A 21,861-nucleotide genomic window follows, 5' to 3' on the forward strand; every position below is an offset into this window, starting at 1 on the left:
GGTATTTTGTCAGGTCCAACTATCGGTGTGGGTTTTATAGTTTTTAAAGCACTTAATACCTCGTTTTCAGTAAATCTAGTTATGGTTATGCACTCCGGGTACGGTGTCTGAATATTATTAGAGTTAGAGGCTTGAGGTGAACTAAAAGTCGTGTATGAGCTCCGAAAGAAAGCTGCAAATGCATCAGTAATACTCTGCGGATCCGATAACAAAGTTCCTTGTTGATCAAACATATTTTGGGGCAGGGAGTTATTTTTTTGTGAACTCCGAATTAACTTCCAAAAGTTATTAGGCTGCGAGTTTAAATCATTCTCAAGTCTCGCACAGTATTGTTTGTATGACAGCTCAACATTTCTTTTTATTTTAGAACGCAATTCTCGAAAATTTATTAAATCTTGTTGAAAATGAAAGCGTCTAAATTTTATCCAAAATTTATGTTTTTGTTTTATGTCTCTTACTATTTCAAAAGAAAACCAGGGCGGGTAGGTACGAGCTCTTTTTGCAGTTTTCGGAACATACATATCAAGACAAGAATAAATCTTCAGATAGAAAATGTTCATAGCAGTATTAACATTTTTAACCGCTTCCAAATCACTCCAATCAACTCTAAGAAAACTGTCATATAACAATCTGAGGTCAGCTTTTTTAAAGTTATAAAAAATATTATCTATTTTACAGTTATTAAACTTTTTGTCAGGGGTATAATTGAACCTTATAAATAACGAAGGATGGATAGCTTCCTCGTCAACCAAGAAGTCGTAGCATCGCTCCACAGTACAGAATTGAGGCTCTGATGTAATGACCAGATCCAATAATTTACCTTGAGAATTTTTAATAAAATTTACCTGATTCCAGTCAAAAAAGTTTAAAGTATAAATAATCTGGTTTAATCTGTTGGATGATAATGAATTTTCCGACTAATTAATATACTCAGGTATATTAAAGTCTCCTAGCAAAATTATTTTTGAGTTGAAAAGATAGGTTAAAGAAGATAAGTATTCAAAAATATTTTCATATATATCAGCATTAAGTCCGGGTGGTATGTATATTAAAATAACATATACATAAGAGTGCTCAAATATAATTTTTATACCTATGATTTCAATAATATTTTTAAGGTTATAAGAAAGCGCCAAGTTTAACTTTACCACCGAAAATGACTGCTTTACTGCTAATGCCACCCCCCCGCCCCTCTTCTCGGACATCTCTGCATAGTTTCTATCGCAGCGGTAGACAGAGTACGCATTCGGAAAAAGTTCCGAGCTATAAATCCCATCATTCAGCCAAGTCTCGGCCAAAGCAATAACGTCAAAATTGCATGTTAAAAGAGAATTGTAAAGTACTTTTGTTTTCGAGCGAAGTCCTCTAACGTTTTGATAACAGATGCGAAGGTCATTGCAACGACCATGCTGCCGAGACTCGACTGAATGCGAGCCGCAGGAACCACGAGAGAGAGGGCAGGCGGTTTCACCTTGCAGGTTGGGGGAAACCAATAAAGTTGGTTGCTACAGAGTGGACCCAAAAATATCGGACTTGAATTTGCTATTAGATTGTTTGTATGCATAGCAAGCAAAATGGTCCCAAGCAGCGTGATTGATTTCAATATTCAATTTATATTTATTTTTTAAAGACTCGCAATTAGCACACTTATAATTTTTTTTATCTGCTGCTTTTAATGTGCACATTCTAACTTCATGTGCGCCTGCGCAAAGAGGACAAACGACGTTACCTTGGCAAAACTTCACTGAATGACCAAGAACATTGCATCTAAAACAGCGTGTTATTGATGTGGAGTCATAAATGTTGCAATTGTCAAGACCCACAACAATTCTTTTTTGATCAATTAGCTTTTTAAAAGTAAAAGTATCTAAACGTAAAGTAGCCTGAAATATAGTTTCATTTTTTTTTGTAGGCCAGACCTTAAGTACACTCATCCTAGATGCACCACTAAACAACAATTTATTTTGAGACCGCAAATGAAATTCTAGTGCTTCGTTAGAGTAATCTTCTGATAAACCAACTATTCGGATCAACGGCATTGTCGACTGAAGTTCTCGAATCTCGTAGTCTTCCCTAAGTTTCTCATTGGCCAGATCCTTCATTTTTTCTGCGCTATTAGGTTCAACTGTGACAAGAACACCGCCATTTGCAATGTGTTTAACATAGTTGAAGGATATGCTTTCATCCGCTGGCTTGATACGGTTTAAGATGTCAGCCTTAGTGTGACTGTTATCTTGTGCCGTATTCTTCGGTTTTATAATAAGCCTTGTTTTTTGACCGCTCAACGCATCTGCATAACTAACTCTAGGTTGCTGGATCTCAGTAGGTTGTAGAACAGAGAGTTTCTCATCTATGGTCTGCAATATTGATTCTTTGACAGAAGAAATGTCGTTCTGCAAAGCTTCCCGAATGGTACTTTTAATTTCATCCAAAGGTAGATTACGACAGGAAAGACAACGCCAAGTCAGTCCAGGAATCGCTGTAATAACATTTACTGCATCACTGGGTATACGCATGCATTCAGCATGGAATCGCTTCTTACAAGATCCTGCGCAGGTGAGATGCGGCTTGCTGCGAGAGGATCCCGCCGACGTGTTGCAAAGCCCACACAAGGACATTTTTTATCTCTATAGACAATCTGTAGTGGTCACCAGAGAAGCTTCTGTGAAAATTTCAGAATTTTCGAACCATAAATACAGCCAAACCTTAACACTTTACTGGTCAGCGCAAAAACACACGTCCGCTCAGGTCAGCGCCTAAACGATATATTATACAATATTATATATTTATTTCTTCAAATATATATGAATAAACATTAAAAAATATTGATTGGTTTCTTTTTTGCAGATTCCTAACAACTGTGAAGAGTGGAAAACTATTTCAGACGATTTTAATGTTTTGTGGAATTTTCCCAATTGCATTGGGGCGATGGACGGGAAACATGTATTATTACAAGCTCCATTTAACAGTGGAGCAGAATTCTTTAATTATAAGTCTACATACAGCATCGTTCTCTTTGCACGGGTGGATGCAAATTATAACATTCTTTACGTGGATGCCGGCTTCAAGGAAGGATTTCGGACGGAGGAGTTTTTAAAAACAGCAAACTACACGAGATGATTGAAAATAATGAACTTCAATTACCAGCACCTATACATCTAAACGGTAGAACTAAGAAACTACCTTACTTTATTCTTGCCGATTCTGCTTTTGCCATGAGCGAAAGTGTTATGAACCTTATCCAGGGCAGAATCATCCCAAAGGCTCGAAAAAAAGGATCTTTAATTATAGATTGAGCAGAGCTAGGAGAGTGGTTGAAAACGTTTTTGGGATTATATCATCCACTTTCAGGGTGCTAAGGAAACCAATGCTCTTGGAGCCAGATAAAGCGACTGTTGTAGTAATAGCTATAGTTCACTTGCACAATTTTTTGAGGCGACCCTCTTCACGTAATTTTTATATGCCACGGCACTACGTCGACAGCGAAAACGAAGATGGACAATTAATCGAAGGAATTTGGCGACACGATCATGATATGACATCATTCTATCCTATAAGAAATGTTGCACGCCGCTCTACAGCAGAAGTTAAAGGACTAAGAAATAAATTAGTAGACTATTTCATGGCCGAGGGAAGAATTGCCTGGCAAGACAAATATTCTTGAATCAGCTCTAAACGGGGGTGGAACATAAAGGTTGGGAATAAAGTAAATGGCGTATTCCTGGGTAAAAAATAGCTTTTTTACAGTAAAAATTTATTTTTATATATATTTATTCTGTTATTACCAAGAAGCAAATTTAAAAATCAAAATCTAAAAAAAACAAATAACGTTTTTTAGAAAAAATTTGACACCCTGTAAGTTAAAAAGAAACCTCGTAAAGCATAACTTCATATGGAAAAAATGTTATTTTTTACCAAGGAATCTACCATTTAATTTATTCCCAAAATTATTCCAAATAATTTTTACTTTATATAAAATACTTACACTAGTTATAGTATTTAGTCGATTTTTCCGTGGAGCATCTCTCTTTGCGAGGAAGAAAAATATAAAAGCATAAATATAAAAAATTGTAAACAAAAATTGTTAAAAAAAAAGTTATTAATACATACCTTTACCGGTTCCATGGCTGTTCTTCGTTTTCATTTTCTCCCTTCTGTAGCAAGCCAATAATGTTATAAACTTCTTCTTGCAACTTTCTGCCGGTATACCCATAGCCTGACCAATATTCTCCCAGGCATCTGCTTTCAATTTTTTTTATAGTAATTAGTCTTTCGGATCCCATAACACTGGATAATTTTGGTAAATTTCAATTAAACTCAAAAAACACTTTTCTTCCGTCCACTGCTCTCCCATCGTGTTAATACGTCGACGTACACACTTGAAAGACGATCAAACTGACGTCCACGAGCGCGCTGCGAACCTCTTTGTGTTCGTTAAAAAACCGCCATGAGACGGATAACTACGAGCGCAGTGCGATCCTCCTAGAAGAAGTTCGCAGCAGGCTCGCGCTGACGTAATCACTTGATACCGTATCAGATACGTTACGTGATACATCTTTAAGTGAGTACCCGCCTTATTATTTAGAACCTTTAGAGAGCGAAAAAACTTCTTGAAGAGGAGTCGTAGATACCCAGGCAGAAACTTGGATGGGTAATATCTTTCACTACGTACATTGGCTTTAACAAAAAAATAACAAGTTTTATGAGCGAATAAAAATCTTGAATATCCTTCATGTTAACATTCGTAAATTCCCAATGTGCCTTTAATCACATGGTCAAAGGGCTTATGTTGAGAACGTACACTATGTTATTCACTGCGTTAATATTTTGACGATTCACTTTGAAATCTTGATTGATTTAAGTTGCCTAGTCGAGATTTTTGTTAGCTATATACGACGGATATTCAAAAAGTAAGTTTCGCTAGCCTGGCGTTTATTGGGCGAAGTTTATCTGAATATAATTTGACTTCCAGCAAGAGCGGAATTGGCTTTGGTGGCCAATAATATTTTTTGCTATCAGTACAAATACCTGTCCGATTATGAATTACGTGCGGTTATCCTTTTTTTTACTGCACAATAATAAAACGGCAATCAGATTCACAGTGACTACTTATGGTAAAGACTGTAAGAGATGCAGATGGAGCAAAGATCTCGAGAGACGTGCAGAATTGCACGATGAGCAGCGTGCAGGACGCCCAAGAAGCTTGATTACGGAAAATGCGATACCTATATTAAAGAAACTTTTCTCTTGTCTGTATAAAGAAGAAGACATTTTTAATGCTGATGAAATTGGTCTTTTTTTAAATGTCTTCCCGACAAAGCTTTAAGTTACAAGGTTGCAAAAAAAATAAGCAAAGAAAGAGTAATCTGTTTCCTTGCAGCCAATATGCCTAGAACAGAAAAGCTAAAGGTACTCTTAATTGAAAAGATTGCTAAACAGCGGTGTTTTAAAAGATTTGATATTTGCCAGTTACTTATAAAAAAATAAAAGAAGATGGATGACCGGTGATCTCTTGGAATTATGGCTCCTAGAACTTGATAAGTTTGGTTTTTAATCAATAGGTTTTCCGCGCGTCTCCAAATCAATGAAAAATTCAAATCCTCCAAATATGACTTCCACACTACAGCCTTTTGTTTAGGGTATAATAAAAATATTTTAAACCATCTTGAATCGCATTCTTCCCCAAATCCATCTTATAGATTGTGTTAACATTTCAGTGCTTGAAATGTGAATCCAAGCCAGACAAATATCCAGAATCGTTTTAGGAAGGCCAGTTTTCAAATCAATAACTTTTATAATAAAGAGAAGTAAATTGTACTAGTTGAATTAAGGAATAACATCATAATTGAACATAACGACAACGACAAGTAGTAGTCGAAGTTCTCGATAAAAACTTGATTACCAGCGAAAATCCAACAGATGATGAAATTGTTGGCAGTCAACTAAGAAGAACGAGAAGAAGCTATGAAAATTTCAGATAAAAGTGAAAATTCAAGGAAAACACCATCACAAAAAGAAGTTTTAAAAGCTTTTGTTACTATTCAAACAGAGACCATATTTTAAATTCTCTTGCCCAAATTAAAAAGATTTGTTGTACTATATAAGAATAAAAATGTTTATCAAAATCTTTTAATAAATCATTTAAAAAAAATAATAATTTTGTATTTAAGACAATTTACAGTTAATTTAATATATTTCGCCTTTGTTCAATTATATAATAGTTATTTATGTGAATAAATAAAAAAGGGGATTTTACACACATTACTTTTTACGCACTAGTGCGTAAAAAAATTGCGACTTTTTTGGGTACTAGTGCGTAATGGTTTTGAGCCGCCGAGAATTCTTCTTCTTTTCTTCGTTCGATTTTTATAGCTTGGGCCTGAAAGCAATATTGGTGGACTTGAGAGTAATATTAACAATTTTTATTTATTAATAATTATATAACAAAGGTAAGTTTTAACTTTTGTGTTTTTTTTTGTAGATTATACGGTATTTTTTTTAAATATTAATAGTAATTTGTTATTATGGTTGTTTAGGTTAAGGTAATGTGATTATTAAAACTTTTTTCCTATCTAAATCTAAATTTTTTAGGATCACATGACTCAAAATCACTCTTTTGTGCTATTGATCCAATTGGATTCAAATTTGATATTTGAGGTTTATTTAAGATTCAATTAAGAAATTTTGACAGATAATTGAGTTCCAGATCATGTGACTACTGTAACTTCTGTGCTATTCGTCCGATTGGCTTAAAATTTGGTATTTGGGTTTTATTTAGTATGCTATTACTAAATTTTGACAGATAATTGACAACTTCTTTGCTATTGGTCCGATTACGTTAAAATTTGGTATTTGAGGTTTATTTAGGATGCAATTAATAAATGTTGACATATATTTAACATAACACACTATATTGACATACAACGCGACCAAATAACACATTATAGCTCTTTGAAGCATGATACTGCAAGAACTGATCCCCTCTTTCCTTCGTATATAAACTATGGCCTCCCTGACTAACCTTAAGACTTAAGTACACCGGATAATGTATGGTTTTTTTTAAGAATTTCTTTAAGGCTCTTCACAAACAAGACCTCAGCGTTTTAAACTGGTCCCCACAGACCAAAAATATAGAAGCGAAGCAACTATACTTGTTACTTATTACGTATGACCTGGAAGTTGAAGACTTTGGGTCGAGTGAAGTCCAGACTTCAACCTATTAGATTTTTGCTTATGGGGATACATAAAATTAATAGGGATAGTCATACATGGTAAAAATATGAACTACTGTTGAGTCATTTCGAAATGAGCAATTATTTTCTAAGATTCGACGATGTTTCAGTAAAAGAGTTTTGAAATATATTGGGACAAATAGGGGTCATGTCAATCATTTACAAATTGAAAGAACTCGTCCATTATCTCAAAGAGACCTACGTAACTTAGGAAAAAATTAAAAACTCTAAGTCTCAGTCTCAAAATATCCTTTTATGTATCAATCAGGTTACATGTTTCGCTAATAAAGCATCATCAGACCTACAATAAACAGAAAAACACACGTAACTACAATAAAACCTTACACTAAAACAAAATCAAATATTAAAATTAGTTAAAATTACCTTATAGCTAGATGACCTGCTAAGTACTGACAAATAAAATTAAAATCTGAGAATACCCACATATTTTATAATGAAAAAGAATAACATGGCACAAATATTCAACAAAAAATATAAAAAGGAAAAACGTGACAGGTGTAGTATTTGAACCCACGCTCTAAAGTTGATCTGGGTCAAACACCAGACCGTTAACCACTCGGCCAGCCCTGCTTATGAATGTTAGAGTCAAAGGCATATATGCGTATCGTGAGCAGAAACAGGAGGTTAGATAAGATTATTAAAGATAAGTCCTGGCTCAAAGGTGAAAACATCATTAATTGATGTTTTCACAATTGATTAATTAATTGATTAATTTTGACATGCGTACTTAGCAGGTTATCTAGCTATAAGGTAATTTTAACTAATTTTAACATTTAATTTTATTTTAGTGTAAGGTTTTATTGTAGTTACGTGTGTTTTTCTGTTTATTGTAGGTCTGATGATGCTTTATTAGCGAAACATGTAACCTGATTGACACATAAAAAGATATTTTGAGACTGAGGCTTATATAAAAATAAATATTCAAAATTTTTATTTTAAATTTTAAGCTTTTGTATTTTATTATTCTTTCGAAATGTATGAAATCAATTTAAATAATTTATGAATGTATTTTTTTTAAGTGCACTCTAAACTTTAAATGTAAATATCTCCAAGAGGGTTAACTGTAGCGAAATTTTTAAAGTGCACCTTTTTTAACCAAAACTGTTTGCACAATGCATATTTTAAATAAAAATTTAATTATTACAAGTCTAAAAATGGTAAGAGGTTTACTCGTAGCCGATCGATAGTTCTAGCCTGGACACTTATCCCCGCTTCCATCGATACCTCACAACAGAAGCCGAAATCATGCGAGGCGACGACCGCATCGCAATGGCAAAAATTCCGCGCTGGGGTACATATTTTGCGTTGATTCGAAATAATATTTTACTGCAGGTATTATTGTAGTTTATAGTAAGATTACGCATTTAAAATTTTAAACTACCAAACTATTTTGATACTCGCTTTGAGTTTTAAAAAGAATAAAGATTCGGTATTTAAATTAGGTGGGTAAATTAACAATTTTATTTTTAACTTACATTTTACAATCTTAATTTTATTTAGAATAATGCCTACCTCTTGCTGCAGTCCTCTTTAAGCTCAGAAAAAATTATAATGGATTTTAATTTTTTTTTTTTGTTTTTTTTTTGATTATCTTCGTAATCATTCAAATTTTCGATTTTTTAAATAAGCAACAAAAATTTGGCGTAGGTACCTACCTAATTTCGTTTTCGGCATTAACATTTTTACGAAAAAGTAATACAGCAATGTAAAAACTTTCCCATAGCAACCAAGATAACCCACAAAAGTGTCAAGAATAAGTTTTTGAAAATTTGTTTTTTTTTCAATAATCTTCAAAACCACATAAAATATAATATATATATTTTTTTATATGGCATATTCTTTTACAAGTAAATAATGTGCAACTTTGGGGTAAATTATCCATTTTTGTATGTTGAGGGTATACGAATGTGAAACACCGTTTATGTATATTTTTTCCAATAAAATAAATATTAAAAAATATTTAAAACATTTATCATATACCTAAAAATACGTAATAATAAAAAAAAAATATTATCTTGTAAAATGTAAAATATTAGGTCCCGCGGTATCTCCACGTAGTCGTTCCACTGTACGGCGTGCGCCACCAAATCTCGGCTTCAATTTTGACGCCACGAAACCAGTGTCACGGCTAGAACTCTCGATCGGCTACGGTTTACTCTATGGCATTTATAGTCTGGCAAGACTAACCGGTTTACAGGGGATTTTTCTAAAGAGTTGAGTTTGTTAGACAGTCTTGATCTTAAGGTTTTAGACAACAAGAACAACTCCCTAGATCTGATCTGTTACAGAATCATCAGGCCGGTTTCGTAAGTTCTCTGAATGGTCTCAGTCAGCAGTCTCATACATATGAAGTATTAAAAGAAAAAATTATAACAAGATAATTTCTAAATATCTTAACCAACAAAATCTTAATCATTAGAAGTTAATTTAAATAAATAAAAGTAAGGATTCTCCAGATCCCGTTTAAAGCGTAATTAATCCTGTAACAGCATAATTTTAAAAAACCTTAATTTCAAGATTTGCCATGTAAAAAAACTCTTGTTTAAATTTTGTTAAAAAGGAAAAATAAATAAAAAAAAATAATTTATGGCTAAAATTTAAAAAGAACCATTAAGTTTATCACCCTGTATCTTGGATGTCTTTGATTTTTGGACTAGAAAAATTTAACTTAATCTCATTCTTGTTTTAAAAAGAATCTGTTGTTAAATTAATTACCAACATTTGGCATCATGGGTCTTAGCTAGTGATCTAATAGCTAAAAATATTTTTAGCGATGCAGCGTTGCCGCTTATACCAAAAAATAGTAGCAACTTTGTTATTTTAAATGGAATACCCTGTATATTATTTTCTTTTCTGATCCGCTATCGCTTTATGATTGTTTTTGTATAGCTTATTCCTACACCCACTTTTATTGATTTTCAAGAAATTAATTATTTTCTTTATTTTTTTACCAAAACATAGCTCCAAATCAATTTGGAGCGCAGAAAATTGAAATTATGAGCGTAATTTACAGAAGCATTGTACATTAGTCTTCACTATAAAAATGTGCTCTACATTATACAGCTCTACATTGGTTAAAATTAGTGATTTTACCGCTAGATTCAAAAATTGTAAAAAATGCATAAAATGGCACACTCTGTATATTATAACATATTCTAAAAGGAAATTGAAATCCCTTTCTAACGAGGTATCATGTTCCTATATCTAAGTAGTTCGGTTTCTGAAATAAAAGCAAGTTTCTGTAAAAATCGGAATATTTTGACATATTTGCTTTAGGTGCCCATGAAAGGTCATGACCAAACAATGCTATGCTATTGCCGTTTAGTTGATCAATAATAGTAATACAAGTGGGTGTTTCTTAATAAAATGGATAAAAGAAAATGTATGCGAATACAAAATAACTTAATACAATTAACTATACAAATACAAATTAACTATACAATTTGTTTCAAAATTAAAAAATTATTTAATTAGTTATCCTAAGATTATGAGAAATTTACAATAAATTTTCATGACTGCTACTAACTTCTAAGCGCTTCAAAATCCTCCGTTGTACAGCATGTGTTGTCGCTGCTTGTATTTGAGAAGGATCTTGTTGACCAATGCAATTGATAAGTCGTTGACGTAGTTCCCGTTTACTGTTTACCGGTGTCTTGTATACTATTTGCTTCAAATTACTCCAAAAGTAAAAATCAAGTGGTGTAAGATCAGGTGACCTCGCAGGCTAATTCCATGGTCCCAAACGCCTAAACCAGCGGTCATCTGAAGGTATTTATGGAAGTTTAATGACCCGTCGTAAATAAAAAAGGCTATTTGATTATCTTTTAGTAAAGAAAAAATATTAAAACTAAATTTTTCTTGAAATCCCATTTCCTTAACCGCATGTAGATTTTGATTAGCCCAAAAATGTTGATTTCTTCTATTAAAAATAACTTCTCTAGAAAACTTTGCTTTATCCGTCCATATTACTTTTTTTAGGAAGTTTGGATCCTCTTGAGTGCGTGTCAGAAGTGTCTCAAAATATGAAGAAGAACGCGACGTTGGTAATCATCCATTTTCAGCTGATGTACTTTTGAAAATTTAAAGGGATGCATATTATTGTCGTCCAGAATTTTTTGCACAGAATAAAAAGTTAGGCCTAAATCATCTACTGCACTCCAGATGGAAGCTTGTGGATATGCGTGAAAGTAGGCTAAAACATTTCCGATGTTGTCCTCATCAGACGTACAGGCTTGGGTAAAGTTGTATCATTTTTAAGTTCTGAACCGAATTGTATGAAGGTATTTTGTATTCGCACAAATTTTCTTTTATCCATTTTTTTGTAAATTGGGATACATTTCGTTGCACTTTCTAAGCATGTTCTTGCTACAATTTTGTCACATTGCCCATGATCAATAAATAGATTCATCAAAACTTCATTCAAACCCAAGCGTAATTACAATTAATCAACTTAATGTAACTGTCAAACATCAATAGCATAGCATTGTTGTGTCATGCTGTTTCAAATATGTTACAATATTCCGATTTTTACAGAAAATTGCTTTTATTTCAGAAACCAAGCTATAGAGATATAGGAACATGATTCCTCGTTAGAAAGGGATTTCAATTTCCTTTTAGAATATGTTATAATATACAGGGTGTTCCATTTAAAAAAATGCATTTTCACAAGTTTTGTATCTAGCGGTAAAATCACTAATTTTGAGCAACCCTGTATAACGTAGAACAAATTTTTATAGTGAAAACTAATGTACAATACTTTCGTAAATTACGTTTATAATTTAAATTTTCTGCGCGTTCCAGTGCCGTAGTAATAAAAACTTATTTGGAGCTATGTTTTGGTCAAAAAATAAAGAAGATAATTAATTTCTCGAAAACCACTAAAGATAGGTGTAGGCACAACTTAAACAAAAACAATTATAAAACGGATCGGAAAATAAAATAATATACAGGGTATTCCATTTAAAATAACAAAGTTGCTAATCATGCCAAATTTTCAAAAAAATTCAATTTTCCGTTCTCCGTGAATGTCTAAGGTACAATGAACCATCAATCACCTTGTATACCCTGTATACCTTGTAATGAAAAAAATATATAAGCGACACATTTGATTTTTGTATCCAGCCTTTTACTATTTTTAAAATAAATTTTTCTTGTATTACCTGTATGTTGAATCCTGCATAAGTGAATTATAACAAAGGCCAGAGAGTTAAATAGGACTAAAATCATAATAGCATAGCTGGATCTGACCCCTAGAAGGGTTCCTACTAGGAGAATCAGAGTCCAAATAAGCCTTAACAGATGCCCTTGAAGTTGGCTTCTCACTCCAAGCGACAAATTCTGGAAGAAAGTAAACTGCGTTCCCGCGTTATTAAACATTAATCCACCCAGTGTACGGTTGTGTAAAATGTGTAATTTTGTGTAAGTTGTGACCCAACTATGTACATACCTTATGGTTGGTGGCTGCCATTAGACATCCTGACAATCCTACAATTGGTACCATGTATAAACCAAAAGCAAACCATAAGTGACCATACCAGGACATTGTTTTGTTTAAAACATCTAGTAAAAATGCCAGTGCAATCACGAACGTGCTTGCAATAATCCAGCTGAATACTATAGCTAGGAGTGTAAATATAATGAATTTTGCGGTGGATTTCGATGTACCTAAAATCACAATAAAAAATCAATTATTAGTACAATATAGAAAAATTATTGTGGCTATACCAGTTCTGAAATCTAACAGACTAAAAACGAATACCGCCAAAGAGAGCGCCATAACCACATAGTTAACAATCATAGCAGTTGTATTCGTATAGTGTATAAAGAACCAACCCAAAACATCGAAATACACAGAAGCTTCCGTTGAGGTCATATTCTCTGAAAGAAAACTCTTATGTAAATGTGTTCTACCTATTTCATTGAGTATTACGTCATTATTTAAATAAATATTAAATTTAGAAAATAATTTTTTGCAAATATCCTATATAGTGTGTTCTAAATTCGCTGCTCACAATTGTGATCTCATAGACAGTATTAAATTAAATTTTTGTGTACCACGATTAAATTCTAGGAATACTAAAACCTTTTACTGTAACAAGGCAAATACGAATATACTCTTATATTCACCCCTGTATGTAGTGTGCAATAACGCTAATAGAGTCTCACAATCTTGTGATTTATTTGTATGCTCTGGTGCTGAAGTTGTAAGAGCGTTTTTTGGATTATCCAATTAACTTTGCTGTTTGTATTGTTTATGTTTTTTTTCTCTCTTTGAGATTCAGGTATAAAGGGTATTTGTTTTTTTTTAGGGTTAATAATTTGTGGTTGCCTATTTTTATACAGGAAGCTTAGGATTGTTGCTACAAATTATTAAAAAATAGTTTATACTATGATGTCGCGGAGAATATTTTAGTTTTAGTTTATGTATTTATTATATATATGTCTTTATTATATCTTAAAAACTATTAAAACATTACCATTATTGTAACCTTTGGCTCTGTAAATGGTTTATCCTATTGGGCTGTATTGCTAAAAATAAATAAATAAATAAATTCGGAAATTAAATTTGTATTTAAATAACTGACAAAATACCGTTTTAAAATGTTAAACACTCTGAATAGTTTCAGGGATGTACAACAAAAACCGAAATTTCTGAAAATATTTTTAATTTTTTCCTGGTTCAAAATAAACATTTCAAAATAATTTGCAATGTTGGGTGTTTCTCGAAGTTTCACAAAGAACAATGCAGCGGAGATTGGCCAAAGAAGGTCTTATTAGATGTAGACCGCATGCAAACCGAGACTAACAATTGCTATGAGATAAAAGCGATACCAGTGGGCACAAAATAAAAGGATTTCACTATTGATAGCCGGAAAAAGGTTAATAAATCCTACATAACTGTATTTAAGTTGAAATTATAGACATTTTACCACTAAGCAAAACTCTTATTTTTACTCTCGACACGTGTTTTGCTAACGATATTAGTGGTAAAACTATTTCGTAATTTGAGTGTCAAGCCAAAGACACTCATTGTACTGTATATATTATTCAACCAAAGTCCTTTTTCACAGGTGTGTTTTTCAAATCGATTTTCCAAGTATTAGTCAAAAAATTACAGTTCGTACGACGAAGGTAAAATGAGAAATATAAGCGAAACAGCACAGTGCTGACCATTAAACATCCTCCTTCGGTTGGTATGGTCCGTAATCAGTTATAAGGGGCCTTTGTCGAAGGTACAATGCCAAAAAATACCATAAAATTTTAGAAACTCCCACAAAAGAAAAAATGGTTCAAGAGTTGAGAAATCCTATTTTTACGCATGATGGCGCACCATGCCATCGTGCACAAAGACAACATTTTTAGCTAAAATAATAGGAGATTCGCCCGACATACATAAATTAATCTACCAAGCCAGATTTTGTTTTCATGTTAGTTACCCTTCTTTTTAGGGACATTTGTTATATTTATAGTAAATTTCGCTGTTTAACATGATATAGCCTTCTAAATGTATATTGACACGTTATCAATTAGGAAAACTTCATTTTTGAGCATATAACCTGAATCAAGGTTGATTCTAATAAAAGTTGCTTAACTGCAGAATTTTCATTGGAGTATCTTTATTTTTTAATAATGTTTAATGAGGTACAATATTAAAAAGACGAACGAGAAATGATGAATGAAACTAGCTCAAAGATCGATAGATAAAACGCTGGGTACATAAAAGATTTGATCTCTCAAGTAAATCCGCGCCGAACCGCGCCAAGCCGCGCTTTTGTGAACGTTGCGGCAACGTTAAAGAACATTTGGTCTTTGCGGGAGAAACGTCCAAACCGACTGCAACAAACAGTTGTTCGTTAGTGTCCAAGCCCTGTGATTAGTTGTTTGGTTTTTAAAATTTCGTGGTGAATATTGCTCATTAAACACATAGTTTTGTCATCATTTCATCATGTTAAAAACGCTCAAAAAAAGAAAAGACGACCTGGTGGACAAGGCTATTTCAGAATTGAAAAAAGTATAGTGGAAGCGATCTATTAAATTATTTTTTCGTGGATCCACTCGTCAGACATTCTTTATCACACGATTATCAAAAACAGTCAATGTGGATATCGAACACAATCAATACACGCATATAAAAACAAAAAATAAACATGTTAACACTTCAAAAACTTCGTCCAAACTAATCGCGCCAAGACGCGCACGAGCCTCGGTTTTCTTTTGATGTACCGACAACTGGCGGAACAACAACGAACACGCGCAAAGAAGATCGTTTGTGCGCACTTTCCCGTCCATTCTGAATGCAATGCAACGTTGCAAAACGTTTTGCGCGGTTTGGACGCACCTTAAGAATAATTATTTGACTTAGACTAAATTAAATAAAAACAAGTATCGTTAAAGATTAAAGTTCATAATTTTTCTAAATCTATTTAGAAATTAGCATATGACAGAGCATTTTCTAAATTTAATATCTATTTAAATAGTGACTTAATACGCAATAAAATAAGTAAGTAGTTATACATTCGTCACAACAATATAGATCTGATTTATTCAATAAAATTTCATTATTCTTTAACTTACCTGTCATTTCAGGAGCATCTGCTAAACTTTTAACCAAAGATAAAACATTGTCACCACCATGCTGATATGATCCAGAAGGAATATTGTCAAAACCATCATATTTGGTATGATATCTATAGCCATCACTAGTATATGCCATATCAACCCCTTAGGAAATAAAATCTAATTAAATAAATGTCCCAGGATTAGGTCAATATCAATCTTACCAACAACCTCTCCAAAATCCCTAAAAACGCGAAAATCTGTGTCAGAAGGTAACAAGCCACTCTGAAATAATTCCTCAGCGGTCACACTTCCAAACGGGTGTGGTACTTGGCTGTAGTATTTTACTAGCCATGGTTTTTTGGGTCCAGTTTGGAAAAGTTGCAATCTTCCACCCGCACCTGATGCTTCCAAGTTTACAAGGACCTTTGACCTTAAAATGTTTCATAATTTAATGCATTTCTAGAAATGGATTGGTTAGTTAATTCTTACTCATTGGCCCATTTATGGTGTGCAATATAACCATGGGAGGCTTGCATAGGAGTCTCCTCAGCCCCGTTGAATAAAAATATAACATTTTGTGATAATCGAGAGTCTCTTTGTGATAATTTTCTTAAGACCTCTAACATTATAACTACATTAATTCCGTCGTCGCTGCCACCTTAAAAATACATTCATTTATTTCGAATATCTTATGCATTTTAATGAGAACAAGTGAATTATATTAAAGTCAAGTATATAAGAGGAAAGCGTGGCAGCTTTTATTGCGAGAAATATGAGCAGTATAATATGCATCATTGCACATTCGATGCGAGAATATAAATTTGTATATAAGACTTCAAGCTTTGAAGCTATACATTCGCAAAAGTAAAACTCTAGAGGCTTATTATCAGGGGATCTAGGTGGCCATACAATAAGACTACCACTCCATTCCATTGTTCACAGTTGTCGTTCATGAAATTCTGGACGGTAATTCCAAGACGTGCTGGTTCGCTATCCATTTGAAACTGCATGTCTTCTTGGGATTAGGGAAGCTTTCTCTAAAAGTGTCAGCCTAAACGTAATAAACTAGACAATGATTGTTATGCATATAAATCACGTTTAAAAAGTCGCCAAAAAGACGTTCTTAGTATTCCAAATTTTCCGCTAAGTCTAAGTCACGTTGCTAACAGTGATAGTTGGATCTTTAGTAACAGTACCTATCTAGTAATTATTCATCTATATCTGTTAGCAAATGTAATCATCTGCTAAAAAGAAAATCACGTAATCGTAGTGCTCGAAACTGTCTGTGTATTGCCAGAAATGTTCTCTATTAGGGTAAGCGTATAGTAGGAAACCAATGTCAATATTTTCTAACTATTCCACGTTCATTTCCGAAAAATTTTCTTTGAAATTACCAGAATTAAAATGTATGTATTCATACACCCGACAGACAGCAAAGAAATGTGATAAGTTGTTATGTGGTGTGCGAATTTAAATCGGTTTATTTATTTTTTTCATAGATTTGTAATTGTAGAATAGAGAAAATTTTATTTCTTTTATTTATTTTATAATCTAATAATAAAATCTACTTTATGCTTACAAAAATTTTACATAACCTTACGAAACGTTCCTGAAGAAGGAGAAGAATAAGATATAGAAGAATATAGTAATAATAATAATAATAATAATAATATTAAATAAAAGCCCTTTTGACATCGTTTCGGTAATGCTAGACGAAGATACAATTACCACGAAAGTAGATTATACTTACTGGCGATTTTATTAAGTTATAATTTTTGTAAGCCAATTTGTAACCCAGAAAAGGATGATAACTGCCTTGATAATATTGTCTTAAATATGGAACTCAAAAAAACTGAGATAATTGATCTTTCTTTTTCTGTCAAGTTATCTAGGTTTTGATGCACATAGCTTATTGGCATTTTGAATTTAACAATATCTTAAGATTGATTGGTACCCCGGTTTGTGAATGCAAGAAAAATATAATTAAAACATATTTGACTTAGGCCACTCTTGACCTCTATTTTCTTCCAAGTTCTACCTTTAAACACTATTCCTGTATCTCTTGCAACTTAGTGGGATTGAGCTAGTGGACTGTATAAATTAACACAAAATTCCGGGAAATTACTTAAAAATTAAATTGGCATGAAAACTGCCTTTCTCGGCGTCTAAGCAGCTTCTGTTTGTTTCTCTTATGGCCTTCACTAAGTATACGGCCAGGACTAGTGGCGATTCGGGAAAACCCCCAGGTATGTACCCTGTTCCCCGAATCGAAACTTCCGCAATATTAAAATTAATGGCTTTCAATTTCAAAGAATTAATAGTTGAATAGAAGTCCATACTTTGTAGGAGAATGTGTATATAAAGATTACAAATAGGGGAAGTCAACATTACAAAAAACATATACGTTCACCAAAAAAGGTTTTTTACACAGCCGAAATGCATAATACATTTACCTAAGTGACCTACATGCATTTTTCTTGGAGATAAAGACTTCCCCTATTTGTAATCTTCAAAGAATTAATAATTTTTTCAATGCACGATGTCGCCTCCCCACGATGCATCCGGCCTGGCTACCGGCGTGAATACTGAATAGGTTCAGCTGCCACCTACAGAGGGAAGGGAAGGGTAGGAAAAGGTATAGGAAAGGGATACGAAAAATTAGAAAGGACAAAAAACTACCACGTGTTAACTGGGTGAAGGATGACGCGGAAGTGAGCATACGTTAAAATACAAATATACCCCGCCAATCAGAGAAATTGAGAGTGGAGCAGCACTGCTGATCCTTTCGTGAAAGTTCGTACGTCAAATTTCGTTGCCGATTAGCTACGAAAATTGAAAATCAACGGATTGGTTTTGTTTAACTTAACCTATATTGCAGATTTTATTTGCTTTGCTTGCTTCCTAATAATTGATTTAATTATCAACAATTATATCAACTTTGCGACTATTTGTGTGAAAATTCATAGTGTATAGTGTTGAGTGTTTACTCCATTATCTATACAATCCATATCTGTGTTGGTTTTGGGCTTCATTGAGTTTCATTACCTTTCAATAAACTTGCCAGTGTTTCTTAGCGCATAATTTCCTTCCACTTAAACCAATATTTGCACTTATCTGTTGCTGTCTGTTAGACAATTATGGCATCACTAAGGTAAGATACATATAATTTTTTTAGTTCTAATTTCAATAATTATTTATTTTGAGGTCAACAAAATGCAATCTGTGAAGTTTGTGATAAGGAATTCTCAGGCACATCTACCAGAAACAGGCATTGGAAAAAGTTTCACCCTGAATTTGTTGGGAAGGAACAAATAAAACACTCTATATGTCCAATGTGTACTAATAATATCCAGACATTTTCATATTTTAACTGTTTAAACAAACATTTGCTTGATATTCACCATATAATTATGTGAAATTTGTGGAAACTCATGTAGGACATGCAGACGAGTTAAGAACAAAACGGTTGTCCAAGGCGAAAGAAAATATTGTAGTGGGGCAATTGACTGCAGGAGTGACAAACGAAAGGATAATTCAAGATGCTAGGAAAATTCAGAACAATAGAAAGACTAAACCTACTAACAAGAGGAGACTGTTTTTGAAGGTGGTAGACAATGGTACAGTGAAAACATCTTGTCGGACTTGCATTGTCTTATTTATTTAATGTAACACGACGTTTCGGTTGGTAAGTATCTCCAACCGTTATCAAGTGTAAACTGACTTTTTAACAAGAGGAGACATTGCATATTTATTAAGGAAGTATAATATTGACAAAAAATGAGATGCTGATGATATGGTAGCGACAGCTTTAAAAATTATTGAATGGAATAGCCAAGGAAAAAATTATGCGTTTTTATTCAAAAGAGTAGGTATGTACCTACATAAATGAATATACACTAATAAAAAATAAGCTTGTTTTAAGAGTAAGTAAATGTATCGTCCCCTTTACCACATACCGGCGTAAGTGTAAAAAAGCCAAAAAAATTAAGTTAAGCCTTAATGGTATATAACTTTAGTGTACTTTTCATATGACAAACAGGCGTATTTCTATTTTTTGTACTTTTTTCATAATAAATATCCAAGTTTGGTGATTATCAATGTCATATTATGTGCATATGATTTACAAGAATATAATATTATAAGAAAACGACGAATCTGATATTTATAGGCAATTTAAAGAATAAAACAATGCCATGAACAATAAAAGATTCACGTTATTGATGTTGCATTTTTTAAATGAAATTTTATGTAATAAATATACAAGTATCTAGTTAAAAAACTTGTTCTATCTTTAATCGATCATCCTGTATGTACATTGAGCTTTCATTTTTAGGCGATAGTTATCCGGGATTGAATAATAATGATTTTGCTGTGGGATACAAGAATGAAGTAATGGAAAAAAAATTAAAGGACTTTAAAAGGATTATTTGCATAGATGGGACACACGGAACAAATAGAAGAAATCTAGATCTAACAATAATTCTCGTTAAGGACGAAAATAATATGGGCGTCCCAGTCGCATTTTTACTTTCAAACAGGTTAGACCAAGTAATCCAAGAAATCTTTTTTAGGGCTCTTCAACTAAGGCTGGGTAAGACTCTTCAGGCCGACTATATAATGAGTGATTATGATCCCAAATATTATAATGCATGGATCAAGGTGATGAATTTGGCAGAAAAACCTAGGAGACTTCTTTGCTCATGGCACATTATTAAGAATTGGAACATCAAAGGAAGATCAAAATTGAAGAAGGCAGAAAACAGAATACACATGAAGAAGGAGATGAGGAAAATTTTAAAGGAGACCAATGTTTCCACTTTTATGGTGTTAAAAGAAAACTATTTCAAGCATTTGGAAGAGGAGGGTGAACACGATTTCTTGAGATACTTGCAGACGTAAGTTAGCAGTATAAAAATATTGCCAACAAAATTTATGACTAAATAGTAATATTATTTGTTTCCAGCTTCTATTTTCAAAGTGAAGAAAGGATCATGATGTGGGCCCATTGCCACAGAATAAATGTTGGTATAAATACAAATATGGCTATAGAAAGTTTAAACAAAGTACTGAAATACAATAAAATGGGAGGTCGACGCAATCTTAGGTATAAATAATTCGCTTAATTCAAAAAAATTGAGATTGAAATTAAATACCAATCTTGTAAATGTAGAGTTGAAAAGTTGCTGGATTTGTTGGATGAACTTGTGGATGAGGATAATTAATAGTGAAAGACCAAACTCAAATAGCTATCAGCATAAAATTGTAATAGAAGCCCATAGGAAAGCCGAAAAAATGAATGGTAAGGTAGAATTTTTAGAATTTGGAAAATTTAAAGTACAAAGTGTTTCGGTAAGTGGTAAGTTCTATGTTGTGTCTTGTCATGAACTATGTGATGAGCAATGTCGCACTGAATACTGTAGCATCTGTAAAATATGTTTTCATAAATACAGATGTGAGTGTCCAGAAAATTCTGTCAAAACAGTACTTTGTAAACATATACATGCTGTAGCCATTTTTGAGCAGAGGAGCGAGTTTGTTGTAGGTTCCCCAACTGTGAGTGAAGAGGAAGAGGATAATGTTTTGTTTGTTTATCAACCCACAACAAGCCAAATCAATTATCAGGAGGATGTAAACCATTTTATTCAGGAGAGTTCAAAAATGAAAGTCAATAGTTCTGCAATGGACTTTGAAGAAAATCGAGAAGTAGTTTGAGTAAAATATAGGTTATATTTTTATTACATCGTTTATACTTATTTTAAGATTGTATTGCAAGAAATTTGTAGCTATGGTAGAAGTTTAGATAAAAATGTATTTGCCAGATTTTTGGCTGTAATCAACAAATTTAAAAATAAAGAGGTGGAGGAAGAAAATTCTCAGAGCATTGAAAAGAAAAGAAAAATTGAAAAATAAATGTACTATCCAAATAAAAAATAATCTAGATTTCTTTGTGTATTTAATGGCTAGATGATATTTGAATTGTAGCTATTTTTTTATGTTTTTATAGCTGTGAAGTTAACAAAAATAGGATGTGGTATTTTATATGGTATTT

At 32.9% G+C, this 21,861-nt stretch overlaps 2 protein-coding genes across 4 annotated transcripts in view; one reads left to right on the forward strand and one right to left on the reverse strand.

The window, feature by feature from the left end:
• LOC126747401 (endoplasmic reticulum metallopeptidase 1) overlaps positions 1-21,861 on the reverse strand; it is a 46,031-nt gene that overhangs the window by 15,682 nt on the left and 8,488 nt on the right. For 2 of the 3 annotated variants that reach the window (XM_050455992.1, XM_050455988.1), the window contains 6 exons: positions 16,302-16,470; positions 16,034-16,242; positions 15,828-15,974; positions 12,978-13,130; positions 12,700-12,917; positions 12,413-12,605 (listed from right to left, as the gene is read on the reverse strand). In XM_050455992.1, coding sequence (XP_050311949.1) covers positions 12,413-12,605; positions 12,700-12,917; positions 12,978-13,130; positions 15,828-15,974; positions 16,034-16,242; positions 16,302-16,470 — 1,089 coding nt within the window. The remainder of the gene's footprint in view (positions 1-12,412; positions 12,606-12,699; positions 12,918-12,977; positions 13,131-15,827; positions 15,975-16,033; positions 16,243-16,301; positions 16,471-21,861) is intronic. The other variant, XM_050455996.1, reaches the window with a different exon arrangement.
• LOC126747421 (uncharacterized) lies at positions 20,122-21,097 on the forward strand. Its single transcript, XM_050456011.1, has 3 exons — positions 20,122-20,707; positions 20,776-20,916; positions 20,983-21,097. The coding sequence occupies exons 1-3, from the start codon at positions 20,205-20,207 to the stop codon at positions 21,032-21,034; spliced, it is 696 nt and encodes a 231-aa protein (XP_050311968.1). The 5' UTR covers positions 20,122-20,204; the 3' UTR covers positions 21,035-21,097.

The sequence above is a fragment of the Anthonomus grandis genome, chromosome 2, assembly GCF_022605725.1.
Source record: "Anthonomus grandis grandis chromosome 2, icAntGran1.3, whole genome shotgun sequence".
NCBI lineage: Eukaryota > Metazoa > Arthropoda > Insecta > Coleoptera > Curculionidae > Anthonomus > Anthonomus grandis.

Bases quoted from the DNA above. Each gene is read 5' to 3' on its own strand.
- LOC126747421 (XM_050456011.1), top strand. From the start codon at position 20,205: ATGGAAAAAAAATTAAAGGACTTTAAAAGGATTATTTGCATAGATGGG. The intron at 20,708-20,775 runs GTAAGTTAGCAG...ATTTGTTTCCAG, and splicing joins TTCTTGAGATACTTGCAGAC to CTTCTATTTTCAAAGTGAAG. The intron at 20,917-20,982 runs GTATAAATAATT...TTGTAAATGTAG, and splicing joins GGAGGTCGACGCAATCTTAG to AGTTGAAAAGTTGCTGGATT.